The 16977-nt window shown below is 41.5% G+C and overlaps 1 protein-coding gene across 13 annotated transcripts in view; it reads right to left on the bottom strand.

Annotated features, from left to right (window-relative positions):
- Positions 1-16977, bottom strand: part of LOC147014431 (forkhead box protein P2-like) — a 715070-nt gene that overhangs the window by 109349 nt on the left and 588744 nt on the right. For all 13 annotated transcript variants that reach the window (XM_085852376.1, XM_085852371.1, XM_085852374.1 and 10 more), the window contains one exon: positions 5041-5124. In XM_085852376.1, the coding sequence (XP_085708502.1) occupies positions 5041-5124 (84 nt within the window). The remainder of the gene's footprint in view (positions 1-5040; positions 5125-16977) is intronic.

The raw sequence follows: 16977 nt of genomic DNA, 5'->3' as shown, positions 1-16977 counted from the left end.
TGATACAAGTTGCTGGAGTTACCCCTCTCACCGTACACCTGCCTCCTCTCTCTCCCTCCCTCCCTCTTTCTCCCCCCCCGCCCCCCCCCAATATATTGACCCATCAGCGAAGTTACAGGTTGCATTTGATAGTGTGTGTATGTATATGTATATATATATATATATATATATATATATATATATATATATATATATATATATATATATATATATCCATTGGAACCATACTCTGTACAGAGCGTCGGTGCTGCCGAAGCAGTTTCCTTGGCTATTGGGCACAATCCTGGACGGGTCGCCACTCTGACACAGGATATTCGAATGACTCGATCATCCCAGCAAGCTGGTACCCATTTTGCTGACCTCGGAAGGATGGCAGGCTGAGTCAACCCCCTGGTGAAGTAATTCAGCGGGCAACGAGGCTTGAACTCAGGACCCTTGGATCCCAAGCTGCCACCCCAGCCACTGAGCCAACACCAGGCTATAATATATATATATATATATATATATATATATATATATATATATATATATATATATATATATATATATATATATATATACATACATACATACATATATACAGGTAGCCAAAAAGTCACTTTACCCCTGATAAATTTCACGCACTTCCCTCCATCCCTTCCCCTCTGCCCTCGCCCCCTCGCCCGCTATGGTATGCAAAAACACTGACTCAGAAGAATGATGGAGCACATACAGATACAATGACAAATTAATTATTGTAAGTACTGTACAATAAAACCTGTATATTAAAATATTTCAAGAACAATGCTTCACTGGGAAGGGTAAACTGACTTTCAGGCCACCCTGTATATAGACATACACATAAAGGTTTTTACACATGGAATGTGCAAGTTGGATATAAAGGATATGAATATTCGTTTTCATTTCAGTTAATAGTGAGAATAGGATTCATACTCATTGAGGCAACTTTATTTGTTCATTAGTGTATGCATGATATTATACTGGGAGAAAATTATGAGTTTCGTGGCAGATGTGCATCACTTTCTGGGGGTTGTGGTTATGCTGCCAATGCAGTGCCCCCTATGGTATTGGGAAGGTACTTGTCCATCACAAAATCAATTTTTTGTTTCATTGAATTGAGATCTAATCGGCATGCTGGTGTCATTCAAGCATGTTTATTTGGCCGAGGCTGAGCAAAGCGAGGTCGTGGCCATTTATTCCTGATATGTGAAACACGCTGCAACGGCCAGACCTGCAGAAAATGGATATTTTTGAATGCTGACCGCATTTTCCATCCAATCATCATGTAACTTTGTTAAAAAAATTATCCATCAGTATGCCTCATGTTGGCTTAATGGTTAGGGTGGTGGGCTTGGGATCCTAGGATCCTGAGATCAAATCCCCCTCAGCAGTTGAATTAATATCAGGTGGGGTTGACTGCCTGTCATCCTTGCAAGGTCAGCAAATGAGTGCCAGCATGTTGGTATCCTGTTTCGGAGTGGCCAGGATTGTGCCCAATAGCCAAGGAGACTGCTTAGGCAACACCAACGCTCTGCACAGAGTATGGTCCCGATGGGTGGATGGGTCCATAGGCAGGCTATGTTGAAAGCTTCTTGACAATCACTGAAATGGTTGCAGAGAAAACTACTTCAAAAGCAAATAAACGTGAAAAAGTGAGCGTGGGGAAAAAAAGAAAAAGTGAGTGACCTGGCTGACATTCCACAACATGGTCAATGATGGTTGTGGACTCCTATTACTTGTATAAAAGACAATGCGCAAGTGATACATCAAACACTTTGGCAGGGCATTGTACACAGCAAAGCAACCAATTGGCTTTTCTTCTCCCCCTTCTCCATATATATATATATATATATATATATATATATATATATATATATATATATATATATATATATATATATATATATATATATATATATAAAAGCGGACCAATACTATTCGTGAAAGTCACTCTCTGTCTACAACCTACTCTCAATTACTCGGTGGTTCAATATCCAGAAACCATTGAAACTGCTCATCAACACGAGATGGTTCAACATCTGGAAGTAACCAGAAACCTCCCGAACTCTCAAGATCTTTCCACACAGCTTAAAGTCGAACTACAACATTAATCTACTCAACTTTTGGAATAAATATCTCAACAAACATTACAGTCATATGTAATAAACAATTCATATTGAATCATAAGCATATGTGTGTGAACCACGGACTGAAATGATACACCGCCGACCAATCACTCGTAAAGAATGTGCAACATTGTAATTTGGCCATTGTGCTGGTGATACCTCACATACTCTTCAGTCAAATCAACTGCAGGATTTTAAAAGTCCACCAAATAATGCACACAGACAGGACACCCAGCACAAGGTCCTTCTCATGGATGGGGCACCCATTAATACGAGACGAGTACCCAGACTAGACTGCTCAAAGACAAGTCCATTTCCTCTGCACAAGGTCTAGTCCTTCCATTCATCACCAATTCTGTACAAAATGCATATTTAACTAGATTGTTACAACTAAAACCAGAACAGATGTCCACTCTTTGTGTCTGCTCCAAAAACAAGTCTTAACATGGGTGAAGCTACCTTGGTAGCTTCCTGAGAAGACATTTGTTTGTGAACTTTAAAGCAATCAAGCAATGATTAACCAGAACGATTATATCCTCAGACATTTATTTCACCTTAAAGCTGATCCCTGGAGGAGAAGTCTCAGCAAGACACAGGTTTGTGTACCTCATCAAACAATGGTGCACTATTGAAGAAGAAATAAAAAGGCATCCGTGCTGTGCATTAATCCTGAACGGTCTTCTGGGAGATGGTAAATAAAAATTTGTGCACAAGTATGCTAGCAATGCTCAGCCGACTGAAAATCCAGCCAGGCACCCTTTCACCTCTGCCATTTATTGCCAATGATGGATAATGGTGCTGACACTTCTGTGTAGGAATTGCATTAATTATGTGTAATCAGAACAGTTGAAGGGGGAGGGGCAGGGAGATGAGGGGAGGGGGGGGGTTGGAAGTCAGCCATTTTCCTGGGAAGGATGAGTAAGCCAGCCTGTGAGAGGATTGTGCATGCTTTGCTTCCTACTGTTTGCCAGTAATGGCCATAACTCTAAAGAATCCTGACAACACAGCATGCGTAGATGAGTGATAACAAGAGATGATTTGTGAACATGAGGAAGGAGGGATTTTGGTGAGGAGAGGGGGATTAAAATGGGAAGAGTAACATGTTAAAAATAGAAGATGTAGGGTGGTGGAGGAAGGCCTAAGGTGGAAGGAGGTGGCACCTTGAGTTCAAAAAAGAATCCACACGTGGGGATGTTGTACCTCGAGTATGACAGAATAAAGTACTTGCCTGCTAATCAAGTGAGACCCATTTATGGAGCTTGGCTTGGCCCACCGACAAAACACTGCAGATGTACCCTGGCATGTTAAACCACCATGACAGCCTTCCTTTGCGTACAATCACTTAATGATGCTGTATAATTGAGGTTAAAGCTTCGCCTGGCATTCATGTAGTGATAGCTGAAGCCACTCCAGTGATGGATCTCCCGAGTTCATTTCACCTTGGTTATAAATGCGTACTATTAATATTCATCATATGTGAAGCCATCCTAGCTTAGAGCCTTTGATTGTGAGGGCATAAATCAGGAGGTATCACATCAATTATATTCTGTAATATATTTTTTTATGCACCTCAAACTGCCCATTTGAAAAGTTGGCCTGACGCTGTACTTTGCTGCGAGAATGTAGAAAAGTTTCCCCAGATGTGAGAATGCCATCTTTTGAGAAAGATGTAATGCCAGCAAATTGTTCTTTGTGCTGGATGTTGTGCTGGATTGTTATTGGTTGTATGTTGTGATGGAGGTGGTTGTTTTGGTTGTACGTCTTTCTGGTGGTGGTAAATTTTGTTGTATGTCATTGTGGAGGTGTTTGTTTTTGTTGTATGTCAGCCTTGAGGTTGTTATTTTGTTGAATATTGTCCTGGAGGTGATTGCGTATGTTATACGTTGTCCTGGTTGTGGTTGATTTGGTTACATGTTATCCTGGTGGGGGTGGCATTTATTGAATCTTGTCATGGAGGTGGTTTTTATGTTGCTTATGTTGTCCTTGATGTGAGTCTTTATGGAGTTACATTGTACTGGTAGTAGTGGTTTCTATTGTATGTTGTTGTAGAGGTGGTTGTTTTTGTGTGTTGTCCTTGAAGTGGTTGTTTTTATTGTATGTTGTCCTGGAGGAGGCTGTGTATGTTTTATGTTGTTCTGAGTGTGGTTGTTTTAATTGTATGTTGCTCCGATGGTCTGTTTTGTTGTATGTTGTCCTGGTGGTGGTTGTTTTTTTTATTGTGGGAGGCTTTGAAAGCCTCAGAAAAACCTAATCAGTGTTACACCCATACAAATATTCCATGTTGTGAATCATTCGGGATTTATTTGATGCAATAACAACATTTAAATTATTCTCAGGCATGTCTACGCCTCGCAGTGAGTGGAATCTATCTCAGTATGTTCCTTGGACATGTAAATGGAAAACGTTTGGCTATTGTACTCAGCCCTTGGAAGGAAAACACAACAAAGGAGGAGGTGATGCCTGTTTTGGCATGCCCCTTGGGAATCTCTGAACTCCCCCCATCCCAGCCAAACAGCTGTGCACAAAGAGCCTTTCACTAGTTCACTCCTGCTTGTTTTAGTGTCGCGGAGATGCACAAACAGTGAGGGCTACACAACAATGCTGAAAACGTGGACACAAGGACATGCTTTTCTGTGATATGTCTTTAAGCATACACATTATATTTGCTTTTCCAAAACAGCCTTGGTTGCCCTGTATGGCAAACAAAGTGAACTGCCTGGATTTCGAGAATAGGTCTGACTATGAGGCAGTATTACTTGAGTGAATACTCAATATCATGTGATTACCACAGTATATTAATTTATGCATAAATGGAGGGGGTTAGTTGTTGAAACGGAGTTCTGGAGTTTGTAGCGTGCTGGGAGTTGTATGGGGGGAGCGGGGCGAGGGATGGGTGGAGTGTTTAACTACTCACTGGCAAAAGCGAAGGTTTGGGCTCAGAGGGGCGCATGTGAAGATGGGCCATCATGGCTTGTAACCTCTCACGCTCCTTCTCGAGCTGCAGGAAAAGGAGATCAGAATTATGCTTTAAAGCTGCCAAAGGGCACTGTATAACAGTCAGAGCAAGAGGATACAGATACAGATCAATGATGCACCAATGAGAAGCATTATTCCATAAAGGGTCTGATATATGAAAAAAAAAAAAATAATATATATATATATCTATATATATATATATATATATATATATATATATATATATATATCTCAAGGAGTATGGTAGTACTCAATATGGAGGGATGATATGGGAAAAAATGGCCACTCATTAAAATGTGTACACAATGATACGCTTATAAACTACTCTACAGTGAAGTCATAAGCATTTCAAAGCCATAACTTTTATTCTCGAGCATTTTCTGAATGATCAAGACTTAAAAAGATGCCAAAATATATCACAAGAGTACCAATACGAGAGACTGATAAAATGACTATTTGTATTTCTTCTTCTTCTGCTTCTTCCCCTCAAAAACAATGTAAAACTGTAGCTGAACCTACCTCAATAACTGCTGAAGCCATGATAGTGATTCCAACATGAGGAAGTTGCCTTGTTTCTGGGCTCGTGCATGCAACCCAAAAATTTAAAAATATACAAAACATTAATCGTTTTATTACGAAAATAAATCAAACGTAAATGATGACTCAACCAAACCAGGCCATCATCGTGAGAGTTAAATCGAATTGTCTTGTTATCGTCACCAAACCAACTCATCCACATGGTTTATTCATAACTTGTCCACAACATTTTGAAATATCATGCCATATATCGTTTTTGGCTCCATGTCTCACTGGTGAAGAATTACTTTAAAATTTCTAGTATCCAGATCTGGATATGGATCTTCACCAAAATCATTTCATCTTTGTCATACACCCCACCTCTCCATAAAATTTCGTCCAATCCATCCACAACTTTTTGAGATATCCTGTTCACAGCAGATAAACAAACAAAAAAAACCAGACAAACAAACAGACAGACAGGGGTTGAAAACATAACGTCCATCAGCCTTCGGTGGCAGAGGTAATAACATCCAGTATACAATGAACAAATATAAATGAATCAGAAAATAAACCCGTTTATCCCTTAGTGCCCTCAAACAGAATCGTAAAACAGAAAGGAAAATCACAGAACCGTCAGAAAGCATCCGTAAATGAAAATACAGATAAATGGGAGAAAAAAGGAACAAATAAAATGGAAGGGAGCGACCTGAGACAATGGGGAAGCACAAATTGTTTTTGCTTGCATACCCTGCTCGTGTGTGTGTATATGCTGTATATATATGTCTGTATATATATATATATATATATATATATATATATATATATATATATATATATATATATATATATATCAGAAGTAGCACCCAATTTCTGTCAGTTGATTGTTTGTTTGCCATTTGTATTACAGTGTACAAGAAGGTAGAAATAAATGAATGACATGTTTATCTAACCATTTATTCAAGAAAAAATTATTCCGGAACTGTACCAAGCTGTTTTACTTGCAATTTTCAAAGTGTCCTCCCTCGTGATCGATGCACATTTGCAGCCGAGCAGGCACAGAGCTGCACACACGTCTGCAGAGTTCAATATCAATTTCTTCAAACTTTGCAGTGATTTGAGCCTTCAATTCCTGAATGGTACGAGGCTTTTCACGATAAACAAGGTCTTTCATGAGTCCCCAAAGGAAGAAATCTGGAGGTGTAAGGTCTGGGGAGCGTGCCGGCCACTAGATTGGACCGCGGCGGCCGATCCACTTTCTGGGAAAGTTTTCATCAAGCCACTGACGAACATAACGTCCATAATGAGGTAGAGCTCCAACATGCTGGAAATAACAGTCCTGATCTTGTACCCTGGGCCAAAAGAAGGTTTGCAGCATATCCAGGTAAATTTCTGCAGTGACAGATCCCTAAAAAAAAAGGGTCCAATTATCCCTAATTTAAATATGGCTGCCCAAACTGTCACTCCAGGTAAATTTACCTCCTTTTCAACTGTCACTCTTGGGTTATTCGTGGCCCAGTAGACACAATTGTGTCTGTTTATTGTGCCATTAAGCTCAATTTGGTGCAAATTCAGTAACTTTCCAAACTCGCAGCAATAACCTGCAAAACAACGTCAAAAATAAATAAATTACGAAAATTAATAATCTGCAAGACAATTATTAACAACATGACTTCCCAGAAAGAATCTGACAGCCAAAAACACAGAAATCGGGCGCTACTTTTGACTCACCCTGTGTGTGTCAAATATACATATGTGTGTGTGTGTGTATGTATGTATATATATATATATATATATATATATATATATATATATATATATATATATATATATATATATATATATACACATTATACACACACTACTTTTGACCTTTTTTGTGCCATTAGAAGCCTGAATAGAAGACGAGGATCTTAGCTCATTTGAGCTTGTTCTTTTGTCTTTTTTCAATTGGCGGGGCTGTATTCATTGCTGTTTCGGTTTCTTGTGTGACATCTTCTATTCGCACCTGTCTGGAAAAACAAGCTCAAATGAGCTAATATCCTCGTCCTCTTAATGATGACGTCATAAAAACGAATATGACGTCATTGTGATGTATCAGGTTTGCGATAAATTATCTGTGCTAATGCCCGGCTTAATTCCCACAAACAAAATTCAAACAGCTTGCCTAGTTTCGGAGATAATGGTATAGGCGATTTCCATTGGCGGCGATATTATTACGTCAACTTTTTTTCTCGGAAGAATTTCCAAAATCGGAGATGGTTACTGCCTGCGCGTGGGATTTCTGCATATACATGGCAAGTTTCATGAAGATCCGATGAAAACTCTGGGTTGTGAACCAAAAAATTTCAAAAAATACGAATGACGTCATAAAAATCGATATGACATCATAGTGATGAATCATATGTGCGGTAATTCATCTCTGCTAATGCCCTGTTCGATTCCCGTAAACAGAATTCAAAAAGATTGCCTAGTTTCGGAGATAATTTTTGAGACGATTTCCATTAGCGGAGATATTTTGACGTCATAACTTTTTTCTAGGAAGAATTTTCAAAATCAGAGATGGTTTCTGTCTGTGCAGGGTATTTTTACACTTATATGCCAAGTTTCAGGAAGTTTCGATGAAAACTGTAGGCCGTGAAACAAAAAAGTCCACAAGAAGAAGATGAAGAACAACAACGTGAGTAAGACTTCGAGATCCTCCACGAGGATCTAAAAATCGTGTGTGCGTGCATGTGCGTGTGTGGTTGGTGACCAGTCAACAACTATAACTTAGAGAAAGAGGAATCAATCAACAGCTCTGATTGGAGGGAAATACCCTTTCTGGTTTGATGTCTTTGTGTTTGCATACAAATTGTATTGGGTCGTCTGTTGAACTTTTCTCTAACTCAGACGATCCTGTTTGTCACTCTTACTCTGTGTTCTTGGTTGAGTTCCATCAGGCCACTACATCCTTCTCGTCTCAGCGGGCAAGAGGCTTGAACTCAGGACCCTTGGATCCCAAGGTACATTCTCAGAATGCACTGATTTTTGTCGAACATTTTGTGGATAGTGAGAAGTTTCCTTGTTTTTATATCTTGTTTGTTTATTTCCGATCGGGGTCATTATATTGTTGCGGCCCGGGGGTCAGGTGAGAAGACCACTGGGGGGGGGGGGGAGTTATCTCGGCTCCCACCAGCCTCCCCGGAATTGTCGGCCATCGCACACGGATAATTCAGTGACACGGCGGGTCGCTTAACTGACCGTGGACGCCAATAACTCAATCACGTGACTTAGGGTCCTCCGTCTAGTTAATCCGTTTACTTAAAAATAACCATGTGATTTAATTACCGGGGAACACGCCATCGGTACCCCTTGTCCGAACCGGATCACTCTACCGGACCGGATCACTTTACCGGATCAGATGCAGCCGAACAACAGTGCCAAGGATATACCGCCTAAAAGGAATGGGTTGTTGGTTAATAAAGTCCCGGCTAAGCTTGGATTCGGACCATGCTGGATATCAATGGAGGAAAAGACAAAAACGAGCAGGGAACATTTCTAATAATAATTTATTTACAATGGGCGAGGAAAGGTATGTGGTACGATCAAGATTTATTGGGGTGTTTTGTGCAGAGATAGGGGAGAGATATGTGGTGCAGCAATAACAAGCAACTTATAAAAGCGGACACAGAGCAGACCTAACCCAAAAATAATAACGATCTTCTGCAGGCTTACTTATATAGACAGGTGCCCGGACACACACACATGCACACAGAAAACCCGATGAAGAGGGATTGAAGCAAGACAGGAGAGGAGTTGAGGCTACGGTCTCTCACTACCTTTGTATAACTGATACACAGTGCCCGAACGCGCCACAAATACGTTTTGGGGGAATACTCCATGGCGCGGTACCCCCCTGGTAGCTGGCTCGTCGTCTCCTGCTTTGGGCAACTCGTGTCGAGACCGTGGGTGTGAAGGAGGGGCTTTTGAGTTGGGAGGGTGGAGTCAGTGTCGTGTGGACGGGGAAGAGGAGGAGGAACCCAGTGATGATGACAGAATGCGGAGTCAAGGTCCAGGTTGAGCGGCAGGGCAGCAGAGAGACAGAGAGAGAGAGAGAGAGAGAGGCAGAGACAGAGACAGAGACAGAGACAGAGACAGAGACAGAGACAGAGACAGAGACAGAGACAGAGACAGAGACAGAGACAGAGACAGAGACAGAGACAGAGACAGAGACAGAGAGAGAGAGAGAGAGAGAGAGAGACAGAGACAGAGACAGAGAGAGAGAGAGAGAGAGAGAGAGAGAGAGAGAGAGAGAGAGAGAGAGAGAGAGAGAGAGAGAGAGAGAGAGAGAGAGAGAGAGAGAGAGAGAGAGAGAGAGAGAGAGAGAGAGAAGGCTCCGCTCGGACCGTTATAGGCCTCGCATCACGGGGCGGGGGGCCACCTCGAAACTCGGTGATGTCACCCGAATCGGGTGCTCTGATTGGCCCTGTCCCCCTGCGTGGCCTGGTCACAATGGCCCGAAAATGCAGCACTCCATTTCCGGCAAGATGACCCCAAGCTGTGGGACCGTCTCGCTCCGACCCCACGACATGACACGAATCGCCCACACCGAACTCCGCGCCATGAATCGCCCTGCACGAATCCCCGGGCCGTGTCCTGATGACCGGCCGAGGGCAGCGTCGGTCTCGTACGCGCGCTTGGGCGCTGGACAATGCGCCCGGTCTGTGTGCGCCACGTGGCCCGAGCTGTACATGCCCCCGCCCGATCGCAGCTTCGCTGGCCATAGAGGCGAGAAGATAAGATGTTATGGCAAACAGACAGTAACATGTGTCCATTCGTGCCTGGCTCTATACAATAACAAAGTGTCGCGAGCGGTGCACAGGTCTGCTTTCGAGCACGTTCCATACAGTGCGTGTGGATCTGCCCTTACGCACGTGGCCAGCACTCGCGTTTGCCCGATTCTGTTATCTTGTGCATGAGACGAAACCTGATCGATATAATTAGTCTAGAAATGGGTTGAAAAGAATGCGCCGCTTGCGCCTTGCACACTCACATCCTGCACAACGTGGTGTGGGGTTGCCTTTCTATTATCGGCCTCGGTACGCGTTCTGTGCAGTGTGGGCGTCATGCTGGGTGTGTTTCCTGTGTTGCGGAAAACACCATCGGGTGAAAATTACCGCTGTGAGTGCGTTTGGCAGGCTGTGTTTTGTATGGAGGGTTGTACGGGTTGGGTGTAGTGCCTGCTTGGCCTTTGCTGAGGACCCATCTCACAGCGCAGGGCTCACGTGGCTCAGATTTACCTCAGGAATAATCAGAAAAGAAGAGTAGAAATGAAATGAAGAAGAAATTATGTAAGCAAACCTAGTTATGAGATCATCGCAATGCATGCCCCTGTTGTCCCGCTAGACAAAAGGGAAGGGACTATCTACACGTATATTAATGGAATAACTGTCTTGGGACCACTATCTGTTGGATGCATGCGGTTCCCAGAACCGCAACAATATTATTCTGCAACTGTATTGGAACACTGGTAATGTGAGTTGGTTTATGGCTTTGATTTTGCTTCGAGGGGAAGAGTTATGTTTTCAGGATCCACCTCGTTCGATCCAGGTATTCTTTGGTAATCGTTTCGTGCATTTGTTGTGACATATTTGGTGACCTTTTACCCCAAGGTATTTTTTGCTGCTTCATTTTCTCGTTTTGTAGCTGCTGAATTGTTGTATTTTTGGTCGATTTTTATGTTGCATGTGTATGTGTGTGTCAGTGTGTTTATGTCAGTGTGTACATCATTGTGTGTGTGTGTGTGTATCTGTGTGTGTAAGTCTGTGTGTGCATGCATAGGTGTGGTTGGTGACAAGTCCACAACTATAATTTAGAGAAAGAAGAATCAATCAACGGCTCTGAGTGTGGAGAAATCACTAATCCATGAGCCAGACCTCAGAATTTCATGGATTGGTACCACCCGGGGTGGAAAAATCTCTGTGTGTTTTCTTGAAAGGTATCTACCCATAGATGAAAAAAAAACAAACTTTGAAGCCAAGCTTGGAACAGTAGTTTAGTGCTCGTAATCACCTCTGAAATATGGAGGACTGGGCCCGACCCAGGACCTGAAATTATGGGGTATGGGAAATATAAATTGTGATATTTTTTAAACTAATGACCCGATTGCTACAAATGACCACTCAAAATGTTGCAAATTTTATGTTCGACACATCTATATCTATTATATGCCAATATGCTAATTAAGTAGGTCACCAGAGGTCAAAAGGTCATGACATTTGACCCCTGCTTAAAATCTGGCCATCCATCCAAAAAACACCACCATCACCCTACCAATGGGAATTTCTCAGCCAGAATGGACTCAAATGGAAGTTAATAAATGTCCAAGTCCATTTTATGCCTAAAAGTGTAGAATTTATTTGTATCTGAGCCATGGTACAAAACAGAATTTGACACATCTTTGAAAACGGCCATTTTTAGCCAAAAAAAACTTCAAAAATGAATGTCAATATGCTCATATTTCATTAACATTTTTTTTTCAGGAATTCAATTTTATACTAGTAAAGGCTATGCAATATTTCTTTCAATGTAACATTCTGGTCTGCTTACAAGGTCAGTAGAAGTCATTTGAAGGTCAAACAGCCCTTCTTCTCTTTCTTTGGACTTTTTTTTTTCCAACAGGGACACCTGAAGTGCCATCTGTTAGCCAATTCATTAACTAATTGGCACTTCTGTATTGTTTCTGACCACCAATCCTTTGTTATTGAAGGACACAAAGTTCATGAAATTGACATGACACATTACAATTGATTTGAAACGTTCTAGTTGTTTGCTCTGGCACAATCTCTCAATTGTTTCCACTAACCATGTTCAGTGAATAGTATTAACAATGAATCTGCCTAAAAGGTAAGCTATGCAAGATTTTTAGTCACTAAAACTGTTCAAAAGTAGGTTAATTCAACAAAATATTTCTCAGAAATCTTAGCCAAATTCACATAGGCCTCATATATAATGGTTACTGCCAAAAATGTTGTTCTTACCATTATCCATGTACATTGTATGTTCCTAGATATAACATACCAAGAATGCCAAAACCCTAGAACTGCGCTGTTAGGGTTAGCAATAGCAAAAACGCGAGTAATAGAATTTCTATAGGGGTATTTGCAGCATTTCGCAGATGATAGACTAAGCAGATTACAAACACTGATAGCACTGAGGTTTTACAATATATTAAGCAGTATACTGGCGAAGTTTGAGTAAAATTGGTTGAAATTTTTCCATGTCCATCCCTAGGTTGAAAATTTGGAGGTTAAAATGGCATATTTTGCAGTTAATACAAGGAAAATGCAAGAATGTCATGTTTTTGAGAAGGTATAGTTAAATAACGAAGCCATATAATTTAGTTGCCAATAGCCTCAGATGATGCCTGGAGCACATGGGAGGTATAGATATATTCATCTTGCCAATAGAAGAATTTTTTTGTGTCCATGGGGTGTTGAAGTTGACTGAAAAAATGGGCCCAAATAAGTATAAATTTTCATAAAGCAATTTTTTTTGCAGAACATGTGAATAAAACCTGCATGTATGAATTATTGGGCAGATGTGCGGTCTTCAAAACTAATTTTCCAGTATATTAACTTTAATTTAGCTAATATTTAATATTTATTATTTTTCAATTTTCATGTATATTTTATTTTGGTCATGCCTCACTGGTCACACTTGAATGATTCCTAACAAAGGGAACACTAGCACTGCTGCGGGGAGCTTTATATCGGTATTCTTGGTAATGAAGTAGGCCTATTTCATTATGAGAACCACATGGCTTCGTAACCACATCCCAGAGTCCATTAGTAATCAATAATGTTCTTCACTTTCAAGCAATGATGGAGGGCACTGGAAATCTCGACCAACCCTTACTGCCACGCAAGTTGACCCATTCCTCCTGCATCTTCGAGTGCGAGGACACAGACCTCGAGCTGAATTCACCCCAAGATCGTGCATCATGGGAATGGCTTCAGAAAGCAGCTGAGATCCGGAAGCATGCAGCGATTCTTAGGATAGCTGCTACGGCTAAAGATGATGAGATCCCACAAGTCCTCTATCACAGGGGATGCAGGAATCAATTCGTTAAGAAACGTGACCTGGATGCTATTGAAAAAGCGGCATCTGCAGAGAATCTGGATAAGCAGGGACGGAAAGAACTGAACCGGAGAAAGTCATCAGCAGGTCTAACCTCGTCATCATCATGCGTGTATGAACCAGTCTGCATCTTCTGCAGGAAAAGCACCAAGTATCTCACGAACAGCAAAACAAGAGAGCTCTTGGTCCAATGCGTCGATCGATGTTCTGATCAGACGGTTAGGAAGGCAGCAGTAGACCAAAGTGATCCAAGAATGATGGCGATTACATCCCGAGATCTAGTTGCAGCTGAGGGCCACTACCACCGGTCTTGCTATCATAGGTATACCAAACAGACTAGCTCCAAGAATAACTCTGAAACTAGTGGTGATCCGGTGACATTCCGCCCAGACCCAGACGAGGAGTATGCTAAGACTGAAGTACATTGTTTCAGTGGACTGTTCAGGTTCATTAGGGATGTTATATTTGAGAAGCCTCAAGTGATAAGAATGACCGAGTTATGCAAATTCCTGCTTGATTTGTTCGTAGAATCTGGTGTAGTCCAAGGTGAGGTGAAAGTATCCACTAAAAAGCACATCCACAGAAAGATCAAGGGGGAGTTTGGGGAGAGTATACATGTGATACCAGATGAGCAGGGCAAATTGCTGGTCTATCCTGACAACCTTTCCATGTCCCAGCTGGTGCAATAAAACCAGAGGCTGAAAGAGGAACTCCTAGCTACCAAGCAGAACACATAAATCAGAGCACATTTTCACATGATATTTGACATTTGTCGGTGAAAGATTTTATATGAACACCAACAAATTGGCATCTTCCATTTTTGCGTATTTTGGGCTAAAAATGGCTGTTTTCAAAGATGTGTCAAATTCTGTTATGTACCATGGGCTCCGATATAAATAAATTCAACACTTTTAGGCATAAAATGGACTTGGACACTTATTAACTTCCATTTGAGTCCATTTTGGCTGATAAATTCCCATTGGTAGGGTAACGGTGGTGTTTTTTGGACGGATGGCCAGATTTTAAGCAGGGGTCAAATTTCATGACCTTTTGACCTCTGGTGACCTACTTAATTAGCATATTGGCAAATAATAGATATAGTTATGTAGAACATAAAATTTGCAACAACTTGAGTGATCATTTGTAGCAATCGGGCCATTAGTTAAACATATATCACAATTTATATTTCCTCTACCCCATAATTTCGGGTCCCAGTTGGGCCCGGTCCTCCCATCTTTATATTAAGAGGCGACTACTAGCACTAAGCTACCGTTCCAAGCTTGGCTTCAAATTTTTTTTTCATCTATGGGTATATGCCTTTCAAGAAAACACAGTGAGAATTTGCCACCCCAGGTGGTACCAATATCTGTTCTGGCTCATGGACTAACACAGGGTAACAAAGCTAAGTGCAAGGCAAATGGACGAAAAGTTACACATCTGGAGATGCATATGTTCACAACCATTGGTATGAGAAAATATGGGTGAATTACCCTAGGTGTGGGGAGGTGGAGGGGGGCAAGAGGCAGTGCAGGGGGGCGGAGACAAACGACAATGGAAACAGATGTGAAACAAAGAGAGGGCAACAAAAAAATGGTTTGAGTGAAACATCATCAACAAACTGTAATAAGGAAACATAAATGAATAATCACAGGAGTGGGGGAAAAACAGGTCAATGCCCAGCAGTATGAAAAAGTACACATTAACAACCACAGGCATGCAAGCATGGGCCGACAACCATGGATTTCTTTTTTTAGAAACTTTAACAAGCCATCATACAACAGTGAAAAAGATTTAATTCGTTTTACTCCAATTTTTTGATTCAACAATTTGTTTCACTTTGAACTGGTGAATCTACGATGTTGGACGACCATATTGATTTCCTACCGAGTTGGATACAGGTGCAATTTTGTGTCATGATTGGTAACTCACTGCAATGACTGGAAGCATTTGTAATTTATAATTTGATATTGCATTGTGAACATGAACTGGTCAAAAGTGCAACCCACTATATTGAGCACCATTCACAGTGTTGAAGTAAGGAGCGCACCCACGGTGGTACCAGGCCGTGGATGTCTGCAGGCCATGTCGAAATGGACATGGCAGAAACAACACATTCAAAGTAGACTTCCTTTTGATTTGCGTTAAAGTCCTGATGTGGGGTTTAAAGGCCAGAGCAGAATTGCTGTGCATGCTTCTGATTTGCAAGACACATAGTCCGTACCTAACATGGTCTCGCTTATTAGATCGCATATCTCAACACAAATGCCCCTTTCAAAGAACTGACTCACCTGGCAAGATTTCTCCAAACTAGTTGAAATGACCATGTTAATTAGCCTTGTCTAAAAGGCAACTTGTTTTTATAGGATAGATTGCAAATATGAATCTGCAGGTGGGACGTGAAAACGTCACAAAAAGGGCTCAATCTCCCTGACGGAACGGACAATGTGCGATTTGATGTTCATCATTCTCGTTGGTTTAATGAATTGATTGCACAGTGTTTGTGGACATATTGATCCGTTTAAACAGAGTTAAGTTTGTGAAATTGCATCCACAAAATGACGATACAAAAAATCACCTTATAATGGCAAGTAGGCCTTCAATGATTTGCAATGGGGGGGGGGGACGAGAGAGTTTGGGTGAGTGAAGGGGGGGGGGATGAGGTGAGCATTTGAAATAAAACATTATTTTCGATAATTAATAGTATTATAACAGCCTTTTCTTCTGGAAACAAAAGAACGCTGTATTCTGATGGTTAAGTGAACCATGAGCACAAGTTGGGGTGGTGTGGCAAAGGCAAACAGCTCCAGCAGTTGTTAATTAGATGAGGGTTGATCAGCAAGTCCATTACCTCAAAAAATTCTACCAGTGTGACTTATCACGGCAGCATAATTAAATACGCACAAGGTAAGTAATTAAGATGCGGGTGAAGGGCATTTGGCCCAAAACGCCCGTGCCATATCCACACCCAGCATGTCCACCTACTATGGAGACTACTAAATGCGTAGCACACTCAAAGCGGAAAGATTTGCCAAGATACCAGCACGCACTTGTCAATCTAACATTATTCAAAGATGATGTGGATTAGGGTGAGGTTTTCGGAGAGGTTAGGGTTGTTTTTCAAACAGCGATGGCGTAAATGTAGAAAACAGGACGGCTGGCTTTAAGTCGACATCGAAATGATGGTGTGCTGTGAGATGCAGCACCCACTTTTGGCCCTGCACCAGTTCTTGAGTTTAAG

The sequence above is a fragment of the Eptatretus burgeri genome, chromosome 13 (assembly GCF_056783735.1).
Source record: "Eptatretus burgeri isolate ZD-2024b chromosome 13, Ebu_testis_v1, whole genome shotgun sequence".
Classification (NCBI taxonomy): Eukaryota; Metazoa; Chordata; class Myxini; order Myxiniformes; family Myxinidae; genus Eptatretus; species Eptatretus burgeri.
Note: the sequence above shows the minus strand (reverse complement) of the source record. Positions and strands in the feature narration are given on the sequence as shown.